At 42.6% G+C, this 24,717-nt stretch overlaps 1 protein-coding gene across 1 annotated transcript; it reads left to right on the forward strand.

The window, feature by feature from the left end:
- The first annotated feature begins 51 nt into the window (after positions 1-51).
- On the forward strand, positions 52-23,994 carry LOC104959559 (ubiquitin carboxyl-terminal hydrolase 24). The gene is made up of 52 exons (XM_010787466.1): positions 52-480; positions 3,539-3,707; positions 3,938-4,005; positions 4,106-4,249; positions 4,876-5,001; positions 5,318-5,353; positions 5,450-5,515; positions 6,602-6,667; positions 7,032-7,106; positions 7,227-7,385; positions 7,473-7,587; positions 7,777-7,880; positions 8,206-8,313; positions 8,415-8,510; positions 8,596-8,757; positions 9,889-9,981; positions 10,627-10,734; positions 11,300-11,449; positions 11,734-11,865; positions 12,294-12,405; positions 12,514-12,590; positions 12,704-12,844; positions 13,146-13,199; positions 13,292-13,407; positions 13,570-13,636; positions 13,758-13,868; positions 14,898-14,996; positions 15,192-15,365; positions 15,455-15,540; positions 15,629-15,770; positions 15,954-16,103; positions 16,217-16,314; positions 16,455-16,550; positions 16,988-17,210; positions 17,305-17,467; positions 17,790-17,951; positions 18,101-18,171; positions 18,276-18,436; positions 18,514-18,575; positions 18,714-18,905; positions 18,998-19,112; positions 19,205-19,349; positions 19,447-19,566; positions 19,657-19,782; positions 20,389-20,487; positions 20,584-20,666; positions 20,762-20,903; positions 20,994-21,113; positions 21,215-21,429; positions 23,187-23,311; positions 23,514-23,655; positions 23,814-23,994. The coding sequence occupies exons 1-52, from the start codon at positions 202-204 to the stop codon at positions 23,992-23,994; spliced, it is 6,426 nt and encodes a 2,141-aa protein (XP_010785768.1). The 5' UTR covers positions 52-201.
- The last annotated feature ends 723 nt before the right edge of the window (positions 23,995-24,717 follow it).

A 24,717-nucleotide genomic window follows, 5' to 3' on the forward strand; every position in this document is an offset into this window, starting at 1 on the left:
CTGTGCGCGCTCCCGCGAGAAGCATGCAGTTCTTGGCATGCAGAACTCGACACAACACCTGTGTCGGCGGCGCTGTTGTGGGGGAAGCTCGATCGTGACAGGCTAGCATCAGTGGACTGTAAACATGGCGGCGTGCACAGCTACAGGGCTGTGCCGAACACCCCGTTACTATTAGTCCGAGAGACGGGAGACAACACAAAAATGGAGACCGAAGAGGAGCAACACATCACCACGCTCCTCTGCATGGGTTTCCCAGACCCCGACGTGATAAGGAAAGCGCTCCGGTTAGCAAAGAACGACATAAACGAGGCAGTGGCGCTGCTGACAAACGAAAGCCCCGGACTCGGGTATGGATATGAGCCGATGGAGAGCGGGCCTGCCCCCGGCGTGGGCTCCACTGGAGACGGGGAAAGCAGCGGGCGGACTGGGACTGGAGGGTTTGATCCCCCACCCGCATACCACGATGTAGTGGATAGTGAGGTAAGAGCAACTAGAGTTTCACTAAGCATCAACTGAGTGCAAGAAGGAGCAGAACATGATTAGTTTCAACTTACTGGGAAACAGTGGACTCGCCCATTTAACTAGCTAAACTTAGCTTCAATGCTACATGCAGCCAACGTGAGCTGTCAGAGCAGGAGATGAAATACTCTCCCGTCCTACCGTACTGAACATGTCAGTGTTTAATGGTGACTTGGGAATTGTCTGTTAACATGAAGCCTTGCTACTTAAACTATGGACCTAACATAAATCGCTGCGGTTATTCTAAACTTACAAGCTAACGCGGCTAGCTAGTAGCCGGCTAGCTAACGTTAGAGAGTTGAACGCGCCAGTAGCTGGACCAGGTGCAGCAGCAGCAGCACAGAGGCATCATTCTGGAGGATTGCAATCACAGATTTTCACTGGCAGTACTATCCTAGTGGGTTATCAGTCCTATAAGTCAGCCTGTGGACAGTAAGGCTGTGTCATTTAGGTCTGATTTTGAAAGGTTAGCTAACGTTAGCTTCTAGGTTGCCTGACAGCGTCACCCGCTCCTACTGAGATTGCAGTCTAACCAACTCCAACCAGACTACAATCAGTTTCGCAATCCGTGTTCATTTTGATCATTCTTCAGTGAGCTTTATCAGCTGTCAACATAATTTGTTTTACTGGTTTATTATTAATAAAGAGTATTTGTTAGGATTGATGCATGAGATCATGTAGGGCCAGCCAGTGGTTCTGTCAGTGATTTACCTCCAGGTCGTATCATGTGGTCCGAGTTTGCTGTGTTTATGTGGTGTTGTAACAGTAAACTGCATTGGTCCTTCTAAACAAGACGTGTCAACATTGCTTTGACTGGCACATTGAGAAACTCGAGGATGTTTGCGTTCATGTACTTGACTTCCAGCCTGTTGCTCTCCTAGATCTCTCAAAATCTTGCAGGTACTGTCAACAGCTCTTAGAAACTCACAAATCATTTGACCTGGCAGATTATTGATTCAGACCTTCCAGCCACTTGTTGTATTCCTTTAATGGCTGTTTGAGCTGCAGTGATTATGGGTCAGCATAATACACATACATTACTCACTACCTTTCTTTCTCCTCTAAGTCTTTCACTGCTCTCACACTTTGATGAAGACGGTTATAGTAAGTGTAGTGTGAACAACAATTGGCACTTACAGCTGCAGGAAATAGCCCACACCTGTAGGTTACTGTAGATACTAAGCCTTATTTTGTATGTGAATAATGGAGTTGTTGCAAATCTACTTAGCCCAAAGTATACCATTTTCATCTTCAAATCTGTGTAAAAAACAAAACTCATATTTGTCATGAGATCTAGTAATTGAAGTGTCACCCCCTCATGGCATAGTAAAACATGCTTTATAGGGAATAAGAAGGATGAAAGTGCTTTATTTCCTTTCTTCACTTCCTCTGTCTGCTACATTTGTGCTAAAGAGGCATATCATAGGTCTATGGCCTTATGCTCCTAAATATAGCCCTGCAGTCTCCCTACACACAAACACATTGCAGTTTAGCTCGGGGACCCAGGAGGGTCGCAGGGTGCGTAGTAACAGAGTCGCGCTGAGATACCTCACCGTCCTGCGCAACAACAGACATGTGTTCTGGGCCTTGGAGCTCTAATATTTCCCCTAGGTCCTGAAACACTGAGAACTGTATTACACTTAGCAGCTTATTGTCATGTTTGTATGCACATTTGTTCTCCTGGTTAATGATTATTTGTGAGAGGAATGTTCTTCTCTTCCCTATGCTATCAGTGTTATTTAAATCAAAGGATCACATTCTGACCATTCAGTGAGTTCTGATTTGGTAATCTTTCCAGTAATAATATCTCTCCTCTTGGACACTAATTAACCTTATTTTCCTTTAAACCAGTTAGTCTCTTGCTCTCTTTCCTTCTGCTCTTCCATCTATCTGTCATTTGTAATTTTGCTAGAAAAGAGTGGTATGTAATATGATGCTTCTCTGTTGCCTTTTCCTTCCTTTGCCTTTCTGCTGTTATTTTCTTCTTTTAGATATCAGTCCCACCACTTTATATGTATCAGTATGCACTAAACACATTGACCATGGTAAATGCTGACATGGGAAAATATATTCAAAAATGGTCAGACTTAGCCCCTTGCCGTGTTAATTGGAACAAGCAAAATGGACAAATGATTTGTAGTGTATATGTAGTGATGGCTGAATCCCAAAGCTTAGTCAGCCTTTTAAGATTATTATTTAAATTCGTTGCACAATATCAGTGCAAACATTTGTCTCAGGCTGGTTTCAAATTATGACACGCTTTAGTGTAACACATGTGTTCTGAATCGTTCCACTGGTTAACACTTAAATTCAGAGCATGTACTTCTTCATTATAATCAGGAATATTCAGATGGTTTCATGAATATGTTAACAACTTTATGATGTAAATAATTCAAACACCTTTGTTTGCTCGCACCACATGAAGGGATAGAGTTTACTGCCACTGTCCATGTTCTGATCTCATAGCAATATTAGCCTGTACTTAGCATTGGGAATCATAAACACAAAACATATAAGAAGTGACTTTTGAGTGAGATGAGTTTAAACATGCTTTCATAGCCTGTTGAGATATGTCAGCAGAAAAGGTCACTGTGGGCAGCACCACTCTGCCAACAAGAGAGTGTCATGGCACAGTGTTCATTATATTCCACTTTAACTCACTCCCTGGCTTACCTGTATTTATTGCTTGGTAAAACACTTGAAAACAAGCCCCTGACTGGATTCGTTTTAAAAGCTTTGATGAGGAAATAGAGGGAGAAAAAGATGCAGGGACGAAGGGCAGATTGTGAGGGAAGGACATTTTCCCATTGACTGCTATCGCTCTTCTCCCAAAGGGCGGAAAAGAATCAAGCATCCTCCTGTCTGACTTTATCATTGCCAGAGGCCATTTGTATTATTAACCTCGTGCAGAGGACAGCTGCAGCGTCCTATAACAATGTCGGACTCGGGGACTATCTGTGTGAAATAAAGTCTCCCATTGCATTAGGTTGTAATTATGCCATGCCTGTGTGTTTTGCAGAGGAGCAATGATGAGAATGGGAACTGCTCAGGGGGCAGCATGGAGTTTCCCACCACCAACCTGTACGAGCTGGAGAGTCGAGTCTTTACCGACCACTGGTCCATACCTTACAAGAGAGAGGAGTCCCTGGGCAAGTGTCTCATCGCGTCCACCTGCCTCGCCCGGCACGGTAAGAACATGATTGTGTGGCATGACATTTGTTTTTAAAGGTCTGCTTTTCAAATAAATTCCCTCCATCTACGTATTTATGTGGGTGGTGTGTTTTGTTGGATTGTTGGGTGTTTTTCACATGTTGTTATTTTGGACACTTGCGTTACATACCTCAATCTGTCTCCTTCGTCACAGTTTTTTTTTCCATGTTAAATAAATATGTAAATCCAACATTTCCTTTACTGTCAGGTCTTGCTGACGCTGATGAGAACTGCAAACGATTTATCGACCGGTGCATGCCGGAGGCCTTCAAAAAGGTGAGCAACACAGAGATCTGAGAGACTGTGAAGTACTCAAGTCATTTAGAGACATGGTCCTGACTTCCTCCTTTCTGTCTTTCCTGTTCCCCATCACCAGTTGCTTACCAGCAGTGCCGTACACAAATGGGGCACGGAGATTCACGAAGGAATTTATAACATGCTCATGTTGCTGGTGGAGCTGGTAGCAGAGAGGGTGAAGCAGGATCCCGTACCAGTTGGCCTGATGGGAGTCCTGACTATGGTGTGTTCTCTCTCACTCTCTTAATATTTGCCTTTTTCTACTTTCTTTTTGTATTCTTTCTATATATGCATGTAAATAAATGACCCTTAAACATTTAGGGGGAAAACAGTTTTGATTAATTTTGTGTTGGTAGTTCAATTAAGGAAATGTCTTTAATGTGCTTTCTCAGTGAATTGAAGCTATCCTACTTTATAATTGTAGATTCATCTAAATCTTGTCAGTTTGTCAAAGGTATTGAACCACTTCTAACTAGGGCTGCTCAATTATGGCAAAAATCATAATCTCGATTTATTTGGGTCAATAATTGATATCACGATTGTTAAAAACGATTATCCATTTACTTTGAAAACATTCATTTATTGAAATATTTTTTTGAAAAGTATATTTTGAAGAGTTGATTACCCTGAACTTTAAGTATAAATCAACTGAAAAACCAATAAAAAAAAGTATTAAAAAAATAAATAATCTTTTTATTTCGATTATGTTGTTTTCATAATCGATTAATTGAGCAGCCCTACTTCTAACAGGAACTGCTTATGTCCGTTGCCTCTTTCAAACCAGACATGCGACATTGAGTAGTTGATATGTAATATATGTATATCCTGTTTCTTTGTTGCTGTGTCCAGGCCTTCAACCCTGATAATGAGTACCATTTTAAGAACCGGATGAAGGTCTGTCAGAGGAGCTGGGCTGAAGTTTTTGGAGAAGAGGCCAACATGTTTGCTGTGTCTCCTAGTAACAGCTATCAGAAAGTAAGAGGCAACTTGTGTGTCCAGATTCTTCCTGTACCCTTGAGTCCTATTAGTGTATATGTGCCGATTAATCCAGATGCACTTGCAAGTACGTAAAACACTCCCTTATTAGCCTTTGTTTAGTGTTCATAGTCATTCAGGGGCGGACAAACAAGTTCTTCATCCCCCGTGTTGTGTAACTGAGCCACAGGAGCTCAACAGAATATGTGTGACTGACAAACAACAGCTGTCAGAAAAATGTGTTTGTGTATATGTCACAATAATTTGCAGTGTCATTGCTGAGTAAATCCACTGAAAACAAACTTATCTGTTTCAGGAGCCTCATGGTTGGCTGGTTGATTTGGTGAATCGAGTGAGTAACGCGCTTCCAGAAATGGTTTCCATATACATATCCTATTATTGCATCAGTTTTGCCTCATACATTTCCTTCCTCTCTTTTATTTTCAAGTTCGGAGAGTTGGGAGGATTCACTGCCATCCAGACTAAGCTCAACATAGACGAAATTGAGATTGCGGTAAGAGCAACCATCCTTAGTTTGATCTTTTCCCCTTCCTGACAAATGGACTGACATATTTTAAGAGTAACGAGATAGTTGCTACCCTGGGGATGGTAGACAGACTTTGAGACAGCGTTTGCAGGCGAAAGGTCACCGTGTTTACCACCACTGCTCTCAGCTGCAGTGCACTGAATGTCTCTCTCTTTCCCCTTCCCACCAATACTCACTTACACACAAACACACCCTCTCATCCCCCCCCTGTGTGTGGTCAAAACCCTCTGTTGTGTTATGTGTTCTGAGGCATCCTTGTACTGATGCTTCCTTCTGGGAGCCTGGCCGGAACCACCGCAGTGCAAAGCCATTGATTCAGACGCACACATTCACACGCGCAAACACATTCGCTCGAACCATTAGCATATTAAAAAGGCAAAGACTACTCTCCAGTAGCAATGGGAGCTCAGTAGAGTGTGTAAGCTGTCAGATACCTAACATACCCCGAGGAAAAGGAGAGACGCAGTGAAAGTGAAAGGAGAAAAGATAATGGGAGTGCTCCACTCCTATACTGTCTCCCAGGGCTGAGTCATTCATTTGTCTTCTTTGAGCAGGAAGTCAAGTGCAGGAGGGGGAGGGGGGTTCACTGAGTGAATAGCGGATGAAGGGGAGCTCAGAAGCAGAAATGGATGATTGCCAGAAAAAAAAGAAACGGGAACCATTCATTAAGCTCCCGTGATTTAGCAATGAATGACAACTGACAGCTGGGTTCTGGTATTAGAAACTCAACCACACATCTGTTTACTCTCACTCACATGCACTGGTGAACACACAGTATCAGTTTAATGTGACCTTATGCCTTAACACTTCCATTTGAGATGAGTGATACACTGTATGTCTTCATGATAAGCCATTGAATGTGACACCCATAAATGCATCCCACTCACAGCTATGCAGGAACAATTATGTCGACACTCCTACAAAAAGAAAATGGAGTTGGAATGAAAGATTCTTATCATAGTTACCGGTAGTCACACTCAGCTGGTAAGGATCACTGGCTTCCTTTTTAGTTTGTGTCATGTTGAGTTGTTCTCCTTCCCTCTGATTACACAGTGTGTGTCGGCTCTGGTCCAGCCTCTGGGAGTCGGTGCAGAATACCTAAACTCCAGCCTCGTCCAGGTGAGAGAGACACACACACACACACACACACACACACACACAGACACAGACACAGACACACACACACACACACACACACACACACAGACACAGACACAGACACAGACACACACACACACACACGATGCTACTACTATTTGAAGATCTTAATTTAATATCCTTTTCAATTAGTTCAACTGCTGCTCTCTTCTTTCTCTTTGCTCCTTATTCACATGCTGCTTATTTATATTCTGTGTAACCTTGTTGTTGTCTGTTGTGTTTATTTATATGTCCCTCCTACTTATTTAAATGTGTATAATGTGCTATATGCTCTTACTGTTTTGCTGCTGCACTGGCCATCAACATTTCATATTGTTTTTCCTAGCCCATGCTGGATCCAGTCATCCATAAGATGATCACCTACGTGCAGAACCTGGAGGAAAAGGACCTAAAAGACAAGGTAGTGCTTCTGAAGTCCCCCTCTTTTGATTGATATCATTTCAATCTACAGAGAAAAGGTATCAGGACGGAAAAAGTTGTTTCCTCCCTAGTTATACTTGGTTCCTCATGTGTTCCTTAGCGTCTGGTGAGCATCCCAGATCTGCTGTCGGCCATCAAGCTGCTGTGTATGCGCTTCCAGAGGGAGCTGGTTACTGTGGTGGACGACCTGCGTCTGGACACGCTGCTGCGCATGCTCAAAACCCCCCACTTCTCTACCAAGATGAACTCCCTCAAAGAGGTCAGCTCCTAGAGGAAGCCATCTCTCAAATCTGAACTTGGATCAGTTTTATTAACTGAAATTGCACTCTGTTTTTTTTCATATCAGGTGACAAAGTTGATAGAGGAGAGTACAGTGTCTAAGACGGTGAAAAATGCCATTGACACAGATAAACTGTTGGACTGGCTGGTGGAGAACTCAGTCCTATCAATAGCGCTGGAGGGTAAGAATATCCATCCCTTCCCTCCATGAGATGATCCAATTTAAGTGTGTCACAAAGTGCTTTGCAACACATTTAAACCGCATTGAACTTTTGTAACCACTTAAAAGCAAGGCAGGCATCATAACAATTAGGCTTTTGGCCTTTGTTTGACAGTACTCACAGTGGTCATTAAATATCTTTATGCACCAGGTAACATCGACCAGGCTCAGTACTGTGAGAGAATAAAGGGAATCATTGAGCTGCTGGGGAGTAAACTGTCCCTGGACGAACTCTCCAAGATCTGGAAAATCCAGGTCAGCACCAGAACACACACACACACACACACACACACACACACACACACACACACACACACACACACACACACACACACACACACACACCAGTAATAACACTGTCTTGTGTGTGTTATTTATTATTCTCATTAAGCATGGTGTGAACATGTTTTCCTTGTGTAATATGTACACTTTAAAACTGAACTGTTTGCATAATGATGTATATTAAAAACATAATTGATACTGTATGTATTTATATCAATTGTTAGCACATATTTCACGAGATAAAATAACAAATGTCCTGCTTTTGATGCATCTGTTGATTATGGTGTGATCGTCTCAGGCGGGCCAGTCATCAACAGTGATAGAAAACATTCATACAATCATCGCCGCTGCTGCTGTGAAGTTCAGCTTTGATCAACTCACCCACCTCTTCGCCCTCATACAGAAGGTCAGTGCCGTCTCTGTGACATTTTGTGAGTAACTTGGCTCAATGAAGAGTTGTTTGTTCGTCTGTGTTTAGTGTTAATAATCTGTTTGCATGTGTTTCAGAGCTGGGAGGTTGAGAGTGACCGTGTGAGGCAGAAGCTGCTCAGTCTGATCGGGAGGATCGGCAGAGAGGCTCGCTCTGAAACCACAACAGGGAAGGTGGGTTGGTATATCTGTCATTCTGGATATGAAAATCCACAGTATGTTAGAGTTCATTGTTAAAGTCTGGAGTGTGTGTGTTTAGGTGCTGGAGGTGCTGTGGGAGTTGGCTCACCTCCCCAGCCTGCCTACCAGTCTCGTTCAGCAGGCGTTGGAGGAGCACCTGGGGATCCTGAGCGACGCCTACGCTGTCAAGGAGACCGTGAAACGCAATTACATCATTAAATGTATTGAGGACATTAAAAAGGTGAGACAGACGTGCTACAGATGCCTAGCATTGTCTCTGTAGATGTGGGGGCGAGTGTTTGTTGCCGTTTAGTGTTTCACAAGGTCGTTATAGGAGATGCTCTTAAATAGTAAACATAGTGGTTGTTTAGAATACTTTCGTACAGATAGGAAATCACTGTTCCTTGTTCAGTTAAAAAATGCAGCTCGACATGTTAAAAGGAAACGACTGCATGGGGGGCCCCAACCTTTTTCTGCTTCTTGTGACACTTTTGTTCTAAAGTTAGCATGCCGCTGTTAGTTCATGACCTTTTTACTTGAGTTTGTTTTTTATCTAAGTTTGCCCAAGTGTCCCTGGAGCTGCAGTGAATAACGGAGAAAAGCCAACTCTGGCTGACAACAATAGTCCATCATAAGTTTAAAAAAAGAAAATCTAAAATATTCCATTATCGAGATTCATTTCTTATTTCCTCTCTTTCTGACCATGCAGAGACACAATGTAACAAGGTGGTGGATGTCACTTGATTACACTTATTTCCAATCTTTCACGTCATATATTGTGATGAAAATCAGTTCTTTAAAAGAGCACTTTCACTTTATTGATTAAAGTTATTATTGAACAGTCACCATCGATTACCTTAAACCTTCCCATTTAATGTTTATAAGCACTACATAACATACATGGTAGCATGTTCTACACCATTTTATTAGCAATTAGCAGAACGGTTGATTCATGTATTTTTCAAACTCCTTCTCACTGGGGAGTGGAGGCTGGTGTATGAACAGTTCATAAATGACCATGTAATAAAACACAGTTATAATGTAAACTATGTTTTAGAGGTGATGGTATAATTGTTGACGTAAACTAACATGAATAAACACTGAATATCTTGACATTCTAATCAAAATATCCTCATAGGGAATTACAAGTACATATGTTATAAATGATTTATAAAATGTTTATAAATTACTTATTAATGATAAATAGCCAAACTTAATCTAGATTGTTACCAAATAGGCTAGATTAATTTTTTGGATATTGAAATTATTAAGTAATTTTTATATGAATGAATGTGTATTTTTTAATTTAAATACTGGAAGGGGACTAGTTAACTTTTGTTCAGTGCACCTTAAATAAAATGTATGTTTCCAGACACACATTCAGGACGACTGTAAAGGCAGCGACACTCAAAGCTTATTTCTTACCGGCACTTGGAGCAAGAAGAAAGCTAACTCGTTGGCCAAAGTAAGAGAAGAAGCTCCTATAATTCATAATTCCACTGAAAAATCTGTTTTAAAATCTCGCTGCTTCACACCTGCAAACCAATCGTGGAGGAGGGCTTGACCACAAAGGGGTTTCATTGGTCACAGGTTGATAATCCCACACTTGTTTCTAACAGCAAGTAGTGTAACCAGGTGTGTGTTAATCTTCTGCTTGCCTCACCGAGAGGGCCTTGGCACTGACTAATGACTACACTGTGGTGTTGATCTTGTCCTGGGGCGAGCTGGCTGGTTTTAAAAAGTGATTTAGCTTCTGGATGAATGGTCAGCTTTGGTGGAAGTGCCCCGCACATTTACTCATGCAAAGAGGAATCTAATCAGAGCCTTGGATACATAAAAACAGAACATGTTTGATATTTAATTTGGCCTTTTAAAAGGGGTGTAAGGGAACACATTTAAACATAAGCATATTCAAACAGGCAAAGTCTCGTCCAATGTTTTACCTCTCTGGCTCTGGTTCTGTTCCTCCTGGTTTACACAACTACACAAACAGTGGGTCTGTGATGACAAAGCAATCCCCTTATAACATCTGATTTGCACATGTTTGTGTGCTCACTCTGCTGCCGGGATATCATTATCTTTTGTGTGTTTGTGTGTGTGTGTTTAACAGGCGTCTCAGCCGAGCGCTCCTCAGGCAGTGTGGGTTGTTCCTGCTCTCCGTCAGCTGCACGAGATCACTCGATCTTTCATCAAGCAGACCTATCAGAAACAGGACAAGGTAACACAGAAACGTGCAAACAGATATTGTTTTTCAATTCAAAGCTTCTTTTTAAACTCATATTTGATGACGTCTTCACCCTAAAATGAAATGTTGTGGTTATATGAATGTAATTGAAGGTTCCTTTAGATTGCTGCTTTACAGCACTGTTGATACCTCTGAATGCCTTCTTTTGTGTGAAGCAAGCAGGAGTTCAAACTATTTATATTTTATTTATTTTATGTTGTGAATTTTAGAAACAAATACATCAATCTTTTTAAACATTTCAACTTTCCGACCTTATAACAATGTGAAGTTATTAGAAATGTTTGGATCACACAAGTTCAAAAGGATCTTGTGCACTCAAATTAAATTCTTCAAAGATAATACTAATAATATTAGTGTCGCCTAATCTTTACCTGCCACAGACACACAAACACAATAAAAAAAAAAAAAAATGCTGCTCAACATTCGAATGTATTTATAATTTGAGTTTCAACTTTATGAATACAGCTTTTAGGCGTCAAACAAATACATCTTGAAATGATGGTATAGTAGATGCTAACGTTCCCCTGCCTCCCAACAGAGCATCATTCAAGACTTGAAGAAGAACTTTGAGATTGTGAAACTGATCACAGGATCCCTTGTGTGCTGCCATCGGCTGGCTGTGACCGCGGCGGGAAATAGCGGCCTCTCAGGCTCCACTCTGGTGGACGGGCGGTACACCTACCAGGAGGTATACTCTCGTGTTTTTGTGAATTTGAATTTAGTAGCCAGTGCTATATCCAAATTGTTTTAAATGTGATATCCAGTGTAATTACATTGATGCTATTCTATGGAGCTGTATAGCAAACCATTTCAATCCATAATTTGAAAGTGATATGAGTAATGTCATTTGAGGTATAATTTGATCTGAGTTGGTTGGTTTGGAACAGGAAGTAATTATACTGGAGCAGCACAGTGTATGTTGACAGTTTGAGCGTCAGGGTGACATGCTTCTCTCTGAATCTATGTGTTTAGTATCTGGACAGCCACCTGCGCTTCCTGGCCTTCTTCCTCCAGGAGGCCAGCCTCTACCTGGTGTGGAACCGGGCCAAGGAGCTCTGGGAGTGCCTGGTGTCGGGGCCAGATGTCTGTGAACTCGACCGTGAGGTATGAACAGAGTTATGATAATGAATGCTCCGGAGGAACAAAGGCACTGCAAATATTTGATGTTTGCTCCGGTCTCGGCTTTATTTTAGAACAGTATTCAAGACAAATGCAGAAATGTACATTCAATTTAGTTGATAATAAAGACTTTTGGAACATGATAATGCAGGTTTTTTTTGTTCATCTTGCTGTTTTGAGTGTTTGCTGTACATTTTGTACAAAAATCTTCCAAGCAAAGCCAATGTCAGGGAAGGCACTGTGTACAGAAGTCAAGTCTTGTTAAAAAAATGGTCTTTATTGCACTGACCTTGAGCACCCAGTTCTGTCCCAGTGTGAAATGTTGTCTTTTCATGGTTAGGTGTATATGTTTGCATTTCAACTGAAATGTAAAATAAAGTGTAACCTTGAACATAATGTTTCGATGTGTGCAGATGTGTTTCGAGTGGTTCACCAAAGGACAGCATGACCTCGAGAGTGATGTTCAGCAGCAGCTCTTCAAGGAGAAGATCCTAAAGCTGGAGCCCTATGAGATCACCATGAACGGTGAGCCACTCTGCAAGAGATGCACTGACAACAGCATTACAGCCTTTCAGGAATAGTTCATGAATAAGTGTGTGATGCAGCATTTAACCTGTTTTCTGTATTTCCCAGGTTTCAATCTGTTCAAGACCTTCTTTGAGAACGTGAATCTGTGTGACCATCGCCTCAAACGCCAGGGAACTCAGCTGGTCAGTCCTCCCTCACATTTAGTTTTTTCATGCAAGACTATTTTCCTTCTCAGTGAGCGCTGATATGCACTGACAATATGTATCGAGGTATAACACATGTGTTCTGATTTCAGTGTGTGGAGCGTCTTGACCTGGCAGGGATGGATTTTATCTGGCGCATCGCCATGGAAACCCCTGATGAAGAAATAGCCAATGAAGCAATCCAGCTAATTATCACATATAGCTACACCAACCTCAATCCCAAAATGAAGAAGGTCAGTATATGTGCGAGCGTATATACTCCTGAGGCTCACTCACTCTTGTCGTATCATCCTCTCATGTGCGTCACCTCATTTGAGAATAACAGTGTATTTTAAGATGCTGCACATCTTGTGTTAGCCATTATTGGACATCATTAAGCTCCTGATGCATAGGAGTATTTTGTGGTATGTAGTGAAGCTTGAAAAGAACAAATACTGAACTACAGAATTCCAGTGTTAACACACTTATGATTTGGTTTGTCTGCCTTTTTGAAACCTTAAAGCACATTTAATATGAACTTTTACTTCCTCACAGGATTCCGTGTCTTTGCACAAGAAGTTCATTGCTGATTGTTACAAGCGACTGGAGGTAAGAGGCAGAAACAGTTGATTACTGTGCGGAGTGATTGTGCCCTTTCACAGTAATCAACACCTGAAAGCTCATTTCTGTTTCCCTCCCAGGCGGCAAGCTCGGCCCTCGGAGGGCCTACTTTGACACATGCTGTTACCAGGGCGACCAAGATGCTGACGGCCACTGCCATGCCGACTGTGGCCACATCTGTACAATCACCATCCAGGTACAGAGGGGGGTTTGGGTAAGAGCATAGTCACTTAAAACCTTTTTGAACCATGTTTGTGTACGATTGCTCCTATTCATTACAGAGTAAAATGATCCTGGGCTACTAGAACATTTTATTTTTCAGTTTTGTTCAAACGATTATGTTTATATTAATCTGTAGATCCACTAAACTGGTGATAATCGAAAGACTGCTGCTACTGGCTGAACGCTACGTCATCACTATAGAGGTAGGCATCTTATTTGCTTTAAGGGTTTCATTATTAAAGGGTCTATTATGTTGACAATAAATATGTTTGTTATATATGAGAAGCAAGGACATAGAGTTATTGTGTGTGTTTGTTTCTGTAGGATTTGTACTCAGTTCCTCGCACTATTCTACCTCACGGGGCCTCGTTCAATGGACACCCTGTCGCTCTTCACATCACCTACGAGTCAACCAAAGACACTTTCACCTTAGAGGTATTGTACAACTTTGTCTAGTAGAGCTCTACTGAATGGCTTTTGTTTATTTTTATAATCAAAATGTTGTTTGTAGTGTCTGAACAAAGCTTCAAATGTCTCATCTGTTGTTTTAACATCATCATCCTACATCCCGCGGGAGAGAACTTTTTTTTTTAACTTAATTTGCACTTCTCAATTCGAAGTAGTTCCACGAGGAACTCTTCTTTGAACGTACCGCTTTGTTCATCTTTAGTTGTGTTGTTCTCACTGTTCTGTATTTCGCCAATAAATCAATCGCACGTGTGACGGAGAGGGGGTCGGTGTGTAGCAGGCAGTCTGCGCTGTGCGCAGCCTGCGCTGCTGGCTTCCTCCAAGTTTACAGTAAAACAAACTGGTGGTGTGACCAATGGCCATTTACAAGTATTAATACTATTATTAGCATTAGTCTATATTTTGGTTGAAACTAAGCCAGGAAAAAAAAGAAAAACATAAATAATAATAAAAATATATATAAATAAAATCGATTTTTAAAAATAATTTTCGATTATGGAGACTGTAACGAATATTCGAAAAATCGAATAATCGCTGGCATCCCTAACATAAATACATGTGAAGTTAAACAAATGTAATGTATGGTACTGTTAGATTGCTGCTAGACTGCCTTCTTAATACTGGCGCTTGCCTCCCTTTCAGTGCAACAAGTGGGAGATTTAACTCAGAACATTTATTTGAAAAGGTTGAATGCCAGAAGGTATGGATTAAAACACAAACGCTGGAGTTAGTGGATATGTTTGTGTCGGAAAACAATCCCACGCAGACACCACTGGAATTTAATTCTACAAATAGCATTATGCTAATAATATTAGTCTAGCATAATCTTTATCTGCAGCTGGACGGGGAAACGCTGCAGAGCATACAAATGTTGATTTTTTTTAATTAGAATTTCTAATGTTGTGTTTGAACTATTTGCTACAGCCATATTTCCTAATGCCCTATAGTTCACCTTTCTCGTGTAGAGAAATAATCCTGTGTGTGTGTGTCCTGCAGACGCACAGCAATGAGACAATAGGAAGTATCCGATGGAAGATATCCGAGCACTTGAGCTGTCCGGTGGATAATGTCCAGATCTTTGCTAACGACAGTGTGGTAAGTCTCAACGAGTCTGTTTGTGACGGGGACTCTGTGTCTCTTTGTTATTAAAAACACAATTGTATCTTTCATTCAAGTGTAGTGTTGTTCCGCTGCATCTACAGTGTGGCAGGGGAAACACAGCTTTGAACAACCTCAGTCCCCGTTTTTCCTCTCACTCCGTCCCTTCACTGCTCCTCCTCCATGTTTTAGATGACCATGAACCGGGACCAGAAGCTGCTGTCCCAGCTGGGTTTCAATGACGAGCAGAGCCTCACTGTGAAGAGCTCGGGCACCGGCACCCCCTCTGGCAGCTCCGAGTCCTCGGCCTCGGCCTCCAGCAGCTCCAGCTCCGCAGTCTTCAACTCTGCCTACGCCTTGGAGCAGGTACCACATCAGACGTGACCGTGCACCGATACAACTGTTGAAACAATCAGGTTTTCTTGCTTTTGACACACATGTTTTTCTGTCTCCAGGAGAAGTCCCTGCCCGGTGTGGTGATGGCTTTAGTGTGTAATGTTTTCGAGATGCTTTACCAGCTGGCTAATCTAGATGAAACCAGGTGAGAGTGGTTCATTAACATACACCTTGTTGACAACAAGACAGACACCGACTGAATATTAATCAGTCAGTGTGTTTTTAATCTCCAGGATCACTCTTCGTGTGAGGAAGCTGCTGCTGCTGATTCCAACAGACCCAGAAGTGCAGGATGCTCTCGATAACTTTGTTCCCAAAGAGTCCAGCGTCTGGAGCCACCAGGTACATCAGACTGTGACGCGCTCAGGTCGTGTGGTAACTACCATGGCTTAACGTTCAAGCTCTCAGTTCTCTTTTTACATTCTTATTTTGCTTTTTCCTGTGTTTTAATCAATCTATATCCATCTTTCCTCATTTCTCTGCTTTACACATTCTTTCCTTCTCCATCATCTGTCATTGAGTGATTTGCCTAACTCCCTTTATGTCTGCTTGATATAGAAGACACTGTTCCAGGGCACAGGCTCTCGCTCTCCGTCGATGTCCTCCAAGCAGCAGCACCAAGCGCCGAGTGCTGCATCCATCTTAGAGTCTCTCTTCAGGTCTTCTGCCCCGGGCATGTCCACCTTCAGAGTGCTGTACAACTTGGAGGTACGTGCTCACACAACATCATGCATCAAGCTTCCTTTTTTCAACACATCACACACAAAAGTTTAGTAGCTTAACATGTGTTTCCCTCCCTCTCCTCTCTCTCTCTGTCTCAGGTGTTGAGTTCAAAGCTCATGCCCACCTCTGATGATGAGATGGCCAAAACCAGCAGCAAGTCCTTCTGTGAGAACTTCCTTAAAGCAGGAGGCCTCAGGTAACGGAGTACAACAGACCTGTTAATGAAAAGTGTTGTGTATGTGTGGAGTTTGACACGTCAAACTGCGTCACATACTGATCCACATTTGCCACCTAGCGTAAGCTTTCATGTAACACTTCTCTGTGTTTCCTCTGCAGTCTGGTGGTGAATGTTATGCAGAGAGATTCCATCCCATCGGAGGTGGACTATGAGACCAGACAAGGAGTCTACTCAATCTGTCTTCAGTTGGCCAGGTATAAAATGCCTCACACACACACACTGGGCTATATGTTTTGATTTAAGACAGAAAGTGCATAGCTCTGATCTTACCAGAGTTAGCTTAGAGCTTACTTACATCTCTTGTCCCTGGGCAGAAAATAAATATTCATCTCTGTAGAGAAATGAATACTTTACTTTACAACAATGGCAATATCATTAAGGCAGCACAACTATCCACAAGATATCAGAACATTGAGAATGAATTCCTGCATGGTGGGTTTGATTATAGTCATGATTTCTCCTAGAATCTCTAATCAGTGGAGCTACAGCAGCTTGCATAACTTGATACTGAGCTTCTTGCTCTGATAGTGAAGAGCAGATCTGCCAAACTCACCTCTGTTGTTAGTCTCATTATCTGAGTTCATGGCCACATACTGACTCAGACTTTCTACTTATCTGTCTTTGTTTGCAGGTTTCTTCTGGTTGGGCAGAGCATGCCTGCAGCGCTGGATGATGATGTCATCAGAGATGGCGAGTCGCTGTCATCTCGTCCGTTTCGTAACGCTGGACGGGCCGGGCGACAGCTATCTCTCTGTGGAACTCCAGAGAAGTCTTCTTACCGACAGATGTCGCTCTCTGAGCGCTCCTCCATCAGAGTGGAGGAGATCGTACCGGCCGCTCGTGTAGCTATTCAGGTGAAACACACTTGTTACCATGACAAACACACCATTCATTAAGCACCCTGATTGACCTTGTTAACATTTACATATTTAATGTTCTCTTTTGCAGACCATGGAGGTGGGTGACTTCACTTCCACTGTGGCCTGTTTCATGCGTCTGACCTGGGCAGCTGCAGCCGGCCGATTGGACCTGGTCGGCAGCCCGCAGCCAATCAGAGAGACCCACAGCTCCCTTCTGCCGCAGGGAGTCCGCACCAGAGTCAGCAGTACAGGTGACAGAAAGCACCATTTCAATATGATTGTATGTCCTTTTTTGTATTTTTAGTTTTTTTTCTTTTGAAGCATAAAGGGACTACGACTCATTTTGTTTTTCAATCCTGTGTTGTCGGATAAAGGAACCCTATAACCCTGTAGCTCTTGTTACTATCTCAAATTTGCTTAATCATATAAGATGATGAATTGTTGTGGTGTCAACTAGATGTTTAAAGTCATTAGGTTTTGTAATTTTTCCTGCACAACAAGCATTCCCGTTAAGTCACAAACAAAAGCTAAAGATAATAAATCCCTTTCTTTCTTTTCTTTGTCTGTTTGCAGGAAGTAACTGCAGCTCCAGCAGTGAAGGGGAGACCCCGCCAACAGCGTTGCATGCTGGGATATGTGTGAGACAGCAGTGTGTCTCAATTAAAGACACCATCATCGCCCGCGAGGCTCTGTCCCTGCTGGTCACCTGTCTGCAGTTACGCTGTCAGCAGCTATGTAAGTCTCATTTAGAAACTTGAATACACAACAAGAGCTTTACATTGCCGTAAGTCCAGTGGAATAGTACTGTAGTTTAAGAGGTTGCTGTGTTTTCTCAAACTTCTACAATATCACTAAATCCTCTGTTTTTTTTTTTCTCTCTTCAGGTTCTTTTTACAACCTTCCCTCAGTCAATGATTTCATTATTGATGTCTTGCTGGGATCTCCCAGTGGAGAGGTAAACAACGCCCTTCTTTCCTTAAATAGCCAGCAAAGAATAAATATATCCGTAACACTGCAGTGTGTGTTTACACTTGTGCTCTCTTTTCCTTTCTCTATCAGATCCGCCGGGTAGCTTGTGATCAGCTCTACACTCTGAGCCAGACCGACACCTCAGCCTTCGCCGAAGTCCAGAAGCCCAACCTGTTCCTGATCTCAGTCGTCCTCACTGCTCAGCTGCCGTTATGGAGTCCTACATCTATTATGAGAGGCGTCAACCAGAGGTAACCAAGCGAGAAACACTCAAAACATAACTCCCCGAATCTTCAGCAGAGGTCTTATGTTGACTTTTTCTTCTTAGGTTGCTGTCCCAATGCACTGAGTACTTTGACCTAAGATGTCAGCTTCTGGATGACCTAACCAGTAAGCCTTTCAATTTCCTTTTCGGTCACTTTTATCGATCGAATAGAGAGGTTATAGCCTCCTGTTTAAACGACTAAAGATCAGTGTGTCATACAATCTCTCCGCCTTCCTTCCTCTGTCCCTCTCTGCCTCCTTCAGCCTCAGAGATGGAGGTGTTAAAAGTGAGCGCAGCCACCATGCTGGAGGACGAGATCTCTTGGCTGGACAACTTTGAGCCTAGTTGGAGCTCTGAGATGGAGACCAGCGAGGCGGACAACATCCTCCTGGCAGGACACCTCCGTCTCATCAAGACCCTGCTCTCCCTCTGCGGCAACGATAAGGAGCATCTCGGTGAGCACAGATAAATATCAGAACCCGTTCAACACTTTCTGGAAGATTATGAAATTGAGAACAGTAATATGTCATTTGACTCTTTTCTTTAGGTCAATCTCTGATTCAGCAGTTGTTGGATGACTTCCTGTTTCGAGCCTCGCGCATCATCATCAACAGTTCAAACCCCACCCCCTCCCCGGCCCCCAGCCACGACTTCCACCCAAAGTATGCACATAAATAATTGTATTCATCTTTTGGAGCAATGGAAAAAACACTGGAAAACATGAACCTTTTTGTCATGTGTGTGGTGCGTTCAGGTGCAGCACGGCCAGCAGCAGACTGGCGGCCTACGAGGTTCTGGTGATGCTCGCAGACAGCTCGCTCTCAAACCTCCGCCTGATCGTCAAAGAGCTCATGACCATGCACCACCAGTCTGATCCTTCCCTCTGCAAGGAGTTCGATGTAACACACCAGTTTGACTAATCTTTATTACAATGATACTTTTCAATAAGAGATGAATTGAACTCCTTGTGCCTCTCTCTCTCTCTCTCTCTCTCAGTACCTCCCTCCAGTAGAGAGCCGCTCAGTGTCCGGGTTCGTTGGGTTGAAGAACGGCGGCGCCACATGTTACATGAACGCTGTGTTTCAGCAGCTCTACATGCAGCCGGGTCTAGCAGAGGTACACATGTGCGCTTTACCCTCTGTGTTCTGCTCTTTGACTTCCACACACTGGATCTAATAATACTGAATATGTTTGCTGGGTTTAAAGGCTTTCCTGTCCATCGAGGAAGACACGGATCAGCCGGAGGAGAGCGTCTTCTACCAGGTCCAGTCTTTGTTCGGCCACTTGATGGAGAGCAAACTGCAGTACTACATACCCGAGAACTTCTGGAAGGTAAGAGACACTTCAGATTGTACTGTCAACCTCAGGTGTAGCTGCACATATGTGGGAATTGTCATAAAGGTGCAAAGTCGAAATCTATTTACATGGGGAAGAAACATTTACCATTATTTGTATCCAGCTATAAGTGGGTTTATCTTATTGAGAACTGAGCCGTGTTCAGGTTCAGGTTATTTATTTGTTATTTATAGACAAGGGATCCATCCTGACACACTCTAAAAATAAACAACAGACTCATCTCTAATAAAAGGACTAGTAAAAAGTACAAGTATACCCTGCTCAACCAAATCTCAAAATATTTCAAAAACATTTTAAGAAGGAAAACACTAGTACAAACATGGACATTCAAAATTCATTATTAAATAAATAAATACAAATAGGCACCTGTGTGACGCTCCTATGATGTGTTAATGTGTGCAATAGCTGCTGGGATAAAACAGTTTTTACACCGCTTCGTTCTACTCTTTGGGACAACTAACCTCCGGCCCCAAGGTTTACGATTGACTATGCCTCGTATATGCCCCTCTCAGCAATAAGAGTATAATAAATCACAAAAGCATTGACTATTATCTAACTGCAAATGGGTTTTGCCTTTTTCAGATCTTCAAGATGTGGAACAAGGAGTTGTATGTACGAGAGCAGCAGGATGCTTACGAGTTCTTCACTAGCCTGGTGGATCAGCTTGACGAACATCTCAAGGTAAAACCCATGCCCATTACAGCAAATGAAAAAACAATAGCTAGGTTCCTAATTAGTTATGATTGTGTTATTAACAATGAGTCTCCTATCCACCAGAAAATGGGTCGGGAACAGATCTTCAAAAACACATTTCAAGGAATCTTCTCTGACCAAAAGATTTGTAAAGACTGTCCTCATCGGTGAGCAAGAATATTTGTTCATCAAAATGCAAAACGTTTTTTATTTTGAGACACACACAGGTGAGGTTTGACCTTTTTGATATTTTCCTCTGCAGATACGAGCGTGAAGAAACATTCATGGCTTTGAACCTCGGAGTGACGTCTTGTCAAAGCTTAGAGATCTCTTTGGACCAGTTTGTCAGAGGAGAGGTGCTGGAGGGCAGCAATGCCTACTACTGTGAGAAATGCAAGGAGAAGGTGTGTGTGTGTAGTGCTCTACATATAATTGTGTTCAACCTCACTGATATCGTGCCTACCTACAATGTTTGCATTTGTTCATCCGCACAGAGAACCACAGTGAAGAGGACATGTATCAAATCCCTGCCCAGCGTTCTCTGTATCCACCTCATGCGCTTCGGCTTCGACTGGGAGAGTGGACGCTCCATCAAATACGATGAGCAGATCAGGGTACGAAGCCTCAAATCTCACGTCACTAAGATACTGTGCTGTGCTTAAATCAACTCAAATCCCAGAAATAATGTATACAATGCTGTGTTATTGGTGCACAGTTCCCCTGGGTGTTGAACATGGAGCCGTACACCGTCTCTGGGATGGCTCGTCAGGACTGCAGCGGAGAGGCCAGCGAGAGTCGAGGCGACGGGACCTCAGGAGGGTCACCCCGAAAGAAAGTCACGATTTCTGAGAACTACGAACTCGTGGGAGTTGTAGTCCACAGCGGTCAGGCACATGCCGGTCACTATTACTCCTTCATTAAAGATAGACGGTAAGAGACACTGTATTTTTATTTATTTATTCATTTATGTAACAGGGACAGTGCACATTAATCAACTGTTCTGTAAATGTGCCAGAGTTAGCCAAGAGGCTATTTTTCATCTGTAGTCCAGTGTTTCCCATACATTGATTTATTTGTGGCGGGCCGCCACAAATAAATATCGTCCGCCACAAATGGATCTCATAAAAATAAAAAAAATTATTTTTATTTATTATTATTTTTTATTTGATTTTTTTGTTTTGTTGGTAGTCTAATGGATAGTGAAGTGGGCTGATGATCGGAAGGTTGCGAGTTCAAATCCTGCCTGGAACACCACTACTAGTGTGTCCTTGAGCAAGGCACTTAGCCCTCGGTTGCTCCAGGGAGAATGTCCCTGTAATTGATCATTGTAAGTCGCTTTGGAATAAGGCGTCTGCTAAATGCCTGAAGTAAATTGTAAATGATATTTTTGGGAGAATAAACTCCACGGATCCTCAACTCTGGTGTGTTTCACTCATTAACAACGCAACACAGAGCAACAAGATCGTTGTCTACAGTAGCCATGAACTCGCATGTATTATCTTATTTGAGGGGGGTGGATGCATGGACCAAACAATGGGTTAAGGGGCCTTTGGCTTTTCTTGCCGGGGGGGGGGGTGCTGTGCCCCCACAAATAGAATCAAATTCTGTGGGAAACACTGTAGTCCCTGGGCATATTTTGTAAGTCAACCTAAAGACACATTTCATTTTAAACAAGTAAATACAATCAAATAAAAACATGCGACATGCAGTACTGGAAATCTTAATAAAAAAACATAACAATAAATCAAAACAAAATGCTAAAACACAGGCAGTGTAGACAGACAGTGGGTTGTAAGGTGCACAATTGTGTCAGTGTTGTGACTCCTCACTAACCAGGTTTTGAATTGGGATTTAAATAAACTAAATGTAGTCTGGTCTCTGATAGTAGATGGGATTGAGTTCCATTGCTTTTCCCGAGTGGAGTCAGAGGTTCCTTCACTCCTCCCTCATTTAATTGGCTCATATTATACATTAATAATCTAAATATTCTGAAAATCAAACGCATGTATTGTATGATTTGCTTGTCAGAGTTACAGGCTGCAAAGTTCCCTGTTTGTATTTTCCAGCTCCTATTCCTACTTTAGATTCACCTAACCAGTGATTAGCTGAGCTCATTAGTCTGTTGCATCAGTTTTCCAGGCACATTTTAGGGGACCTCCTTCGAGCACATGAATGCAGGATCAGACTTTGTGTGGGCAGTTCTGGTTTAGTTGGTAAGCATCTCCAGATGTCTGGCTCTGGAAAGCAGGATTGCTCACTGGAGCGTTGGAACATAAAGGGACCGCAGGAGCTAATATCTGGCAGCCCTGCTCTCGCTCTCCCGTTTGTTCCTATCCCCGCTCAATACTACGACAAAGAGAGTTTCTAATAAGGACGCTGATGTCTTTCCAAATATGTAGTCATTGAGACTTGTTGTAGAGCTCCTTTCAAATTCTGTTATCATTGATGTCAGTAGATTCCAATTTAAAGTTGAAAGGTTTTGTTGTTATATGTGCAACAGTTAAAGCGTAGTAGTTTGCAATGAAAATCTTATTTCCCAGGCAGCTCCATCAGTCTAATAAACAAGTGACAAGAGATCTGTGTGTGTTGAGGCTGAACCTGGACATCACACAATGGTCCTGCAATATGTTGACCAGGTATATCATATGCTACATTTCAAATCCTCTTCATGTGTCCTTATCTCTTAGTGGCAGCGCTCGTGGACGTTGGTACAAGTTCAACGACAACGTGGTGGAGGAGTTCGATATGAATGACGAAACTTTGGAGTATGAGTGCTTTGGGGGAGAGTACCGTCCCAAAGTGTACGACCAATGTAAGTAACATCTGACATCTAAAGCACTTAACCTCCCATGTATACATGTTCAAGACATATTATTACTTTGATTTGAATGGCTTTAAAATGTGTTCTGATGACACTAAATGATGTATTTGTTAAACTCATGAGGCACACAAGTCACCTTGATGTTTGTGTGTGTGTGTGTGTGTGTGTGTGTGTGTGTGTGTGTGTGTTGCAGCTAACCCATACCCTGATGTGCGGAGGAGATACTGGAACGCCTACATGTTGTTCTATCAGAAGATCAGCGACCAGAACTCGCCCGTCCTGCCCAAGAAAAGCAGAGTCAGCATCATGAGGCAAGAGGCTGAGGACCTTACACTGTGAGTGAACCTCACACGTAATACTTTACTCATTTTAGAATAGAAAAACATTTATATATTAATTACGATATTTAGAGAATCAGCATTAGGATCATTCCCAGAAAATGTCACCAGTGCACAGCCTCGTACTAACCAGCCTGTTTCTCTTTATTTTCCAGTTCTGCCCCGTCCTCCCCTGATGTTTCTCCACAGTCCTCTCCTCGACCCCCCAGGGCCAACAACGACCGCCTCACCATCCTCACCCGCCTGGTCCGCAAGGGAGAGAAAAAGGGACTGTTTGTAGAGAAGATGCCCGCCAGCATTTATCAGGTAAAGGCGTCAAGATATAAGAGGCCTTAAAGGGGACCTATCATGCAAAATGCACTTTTTGATGTCTTTTATACATAAATGTGTGTCCCCGGTGTGTTGGGGAACTCGCACAGCGTCAGAAAACAAAACCCTCTCTCTTTTCCTCCGTACCCAAATCTCTAAAATCTCGGGGCTACAACGGAGCTGATCCAGATTTGCGTCCGATATGACGTAATATCTGAAATGTGGNTTGCTATATCCAAATGTGAATGACCGATGTAAAGGGGACCTATCATGCAAAATGCACTTTTTGACATCTTTTATACATAAGTATGTGTCCCCGGTGTGTCGGGGAACTCACGCATCGTCAGAAAATAAAACCCTCTCTCTTTTCCTCCGTACCCAAATCTCTAAAAACGGGACTACAATGGAGCTGATCCAGATTTGCGTCCGATGTGACGTAATATCGGAAATGTAGGCTGGCTTTACACCCACGGCCCTATCAGAAAGTTGCTATCAGAAGCAATGCCCGACTGTTTTGGACGTAATATGGTCGGTGCATGTTTACATTAGCATCGCTAACACTCAGAGCTAACCTGTACCGCACAGCATGTGTGTGAAGAAACAGGAAATAAAAAGGAACTCACCTTGTGGTATAGCCGGCAAGAGAGAAAGCCTTTGAGCTCCATACTGTTTCAGAAATAATCCTCGATAATCCATGATATGGCGTTTCATCACCGCAGTATCTGCCGGTAGCATCTCCCGCATGAGCTC

Source organism: Notothenia coriiceps, unplaced genomic scaffold (genome assembly GCF_000735185.1).
Source record: "Notothenia coriiceps isolate Sejong01 unplaced genomic scaffold, NC01 NC01_scaffold00030448, whole genome shotgun sequence".
Lineage (NCBI taxonomy): Eukaryota > Metazoa > Chordata > Actinopteri > Perciformes > Nototheniidae > Notothenia > Notothenia coriiceps.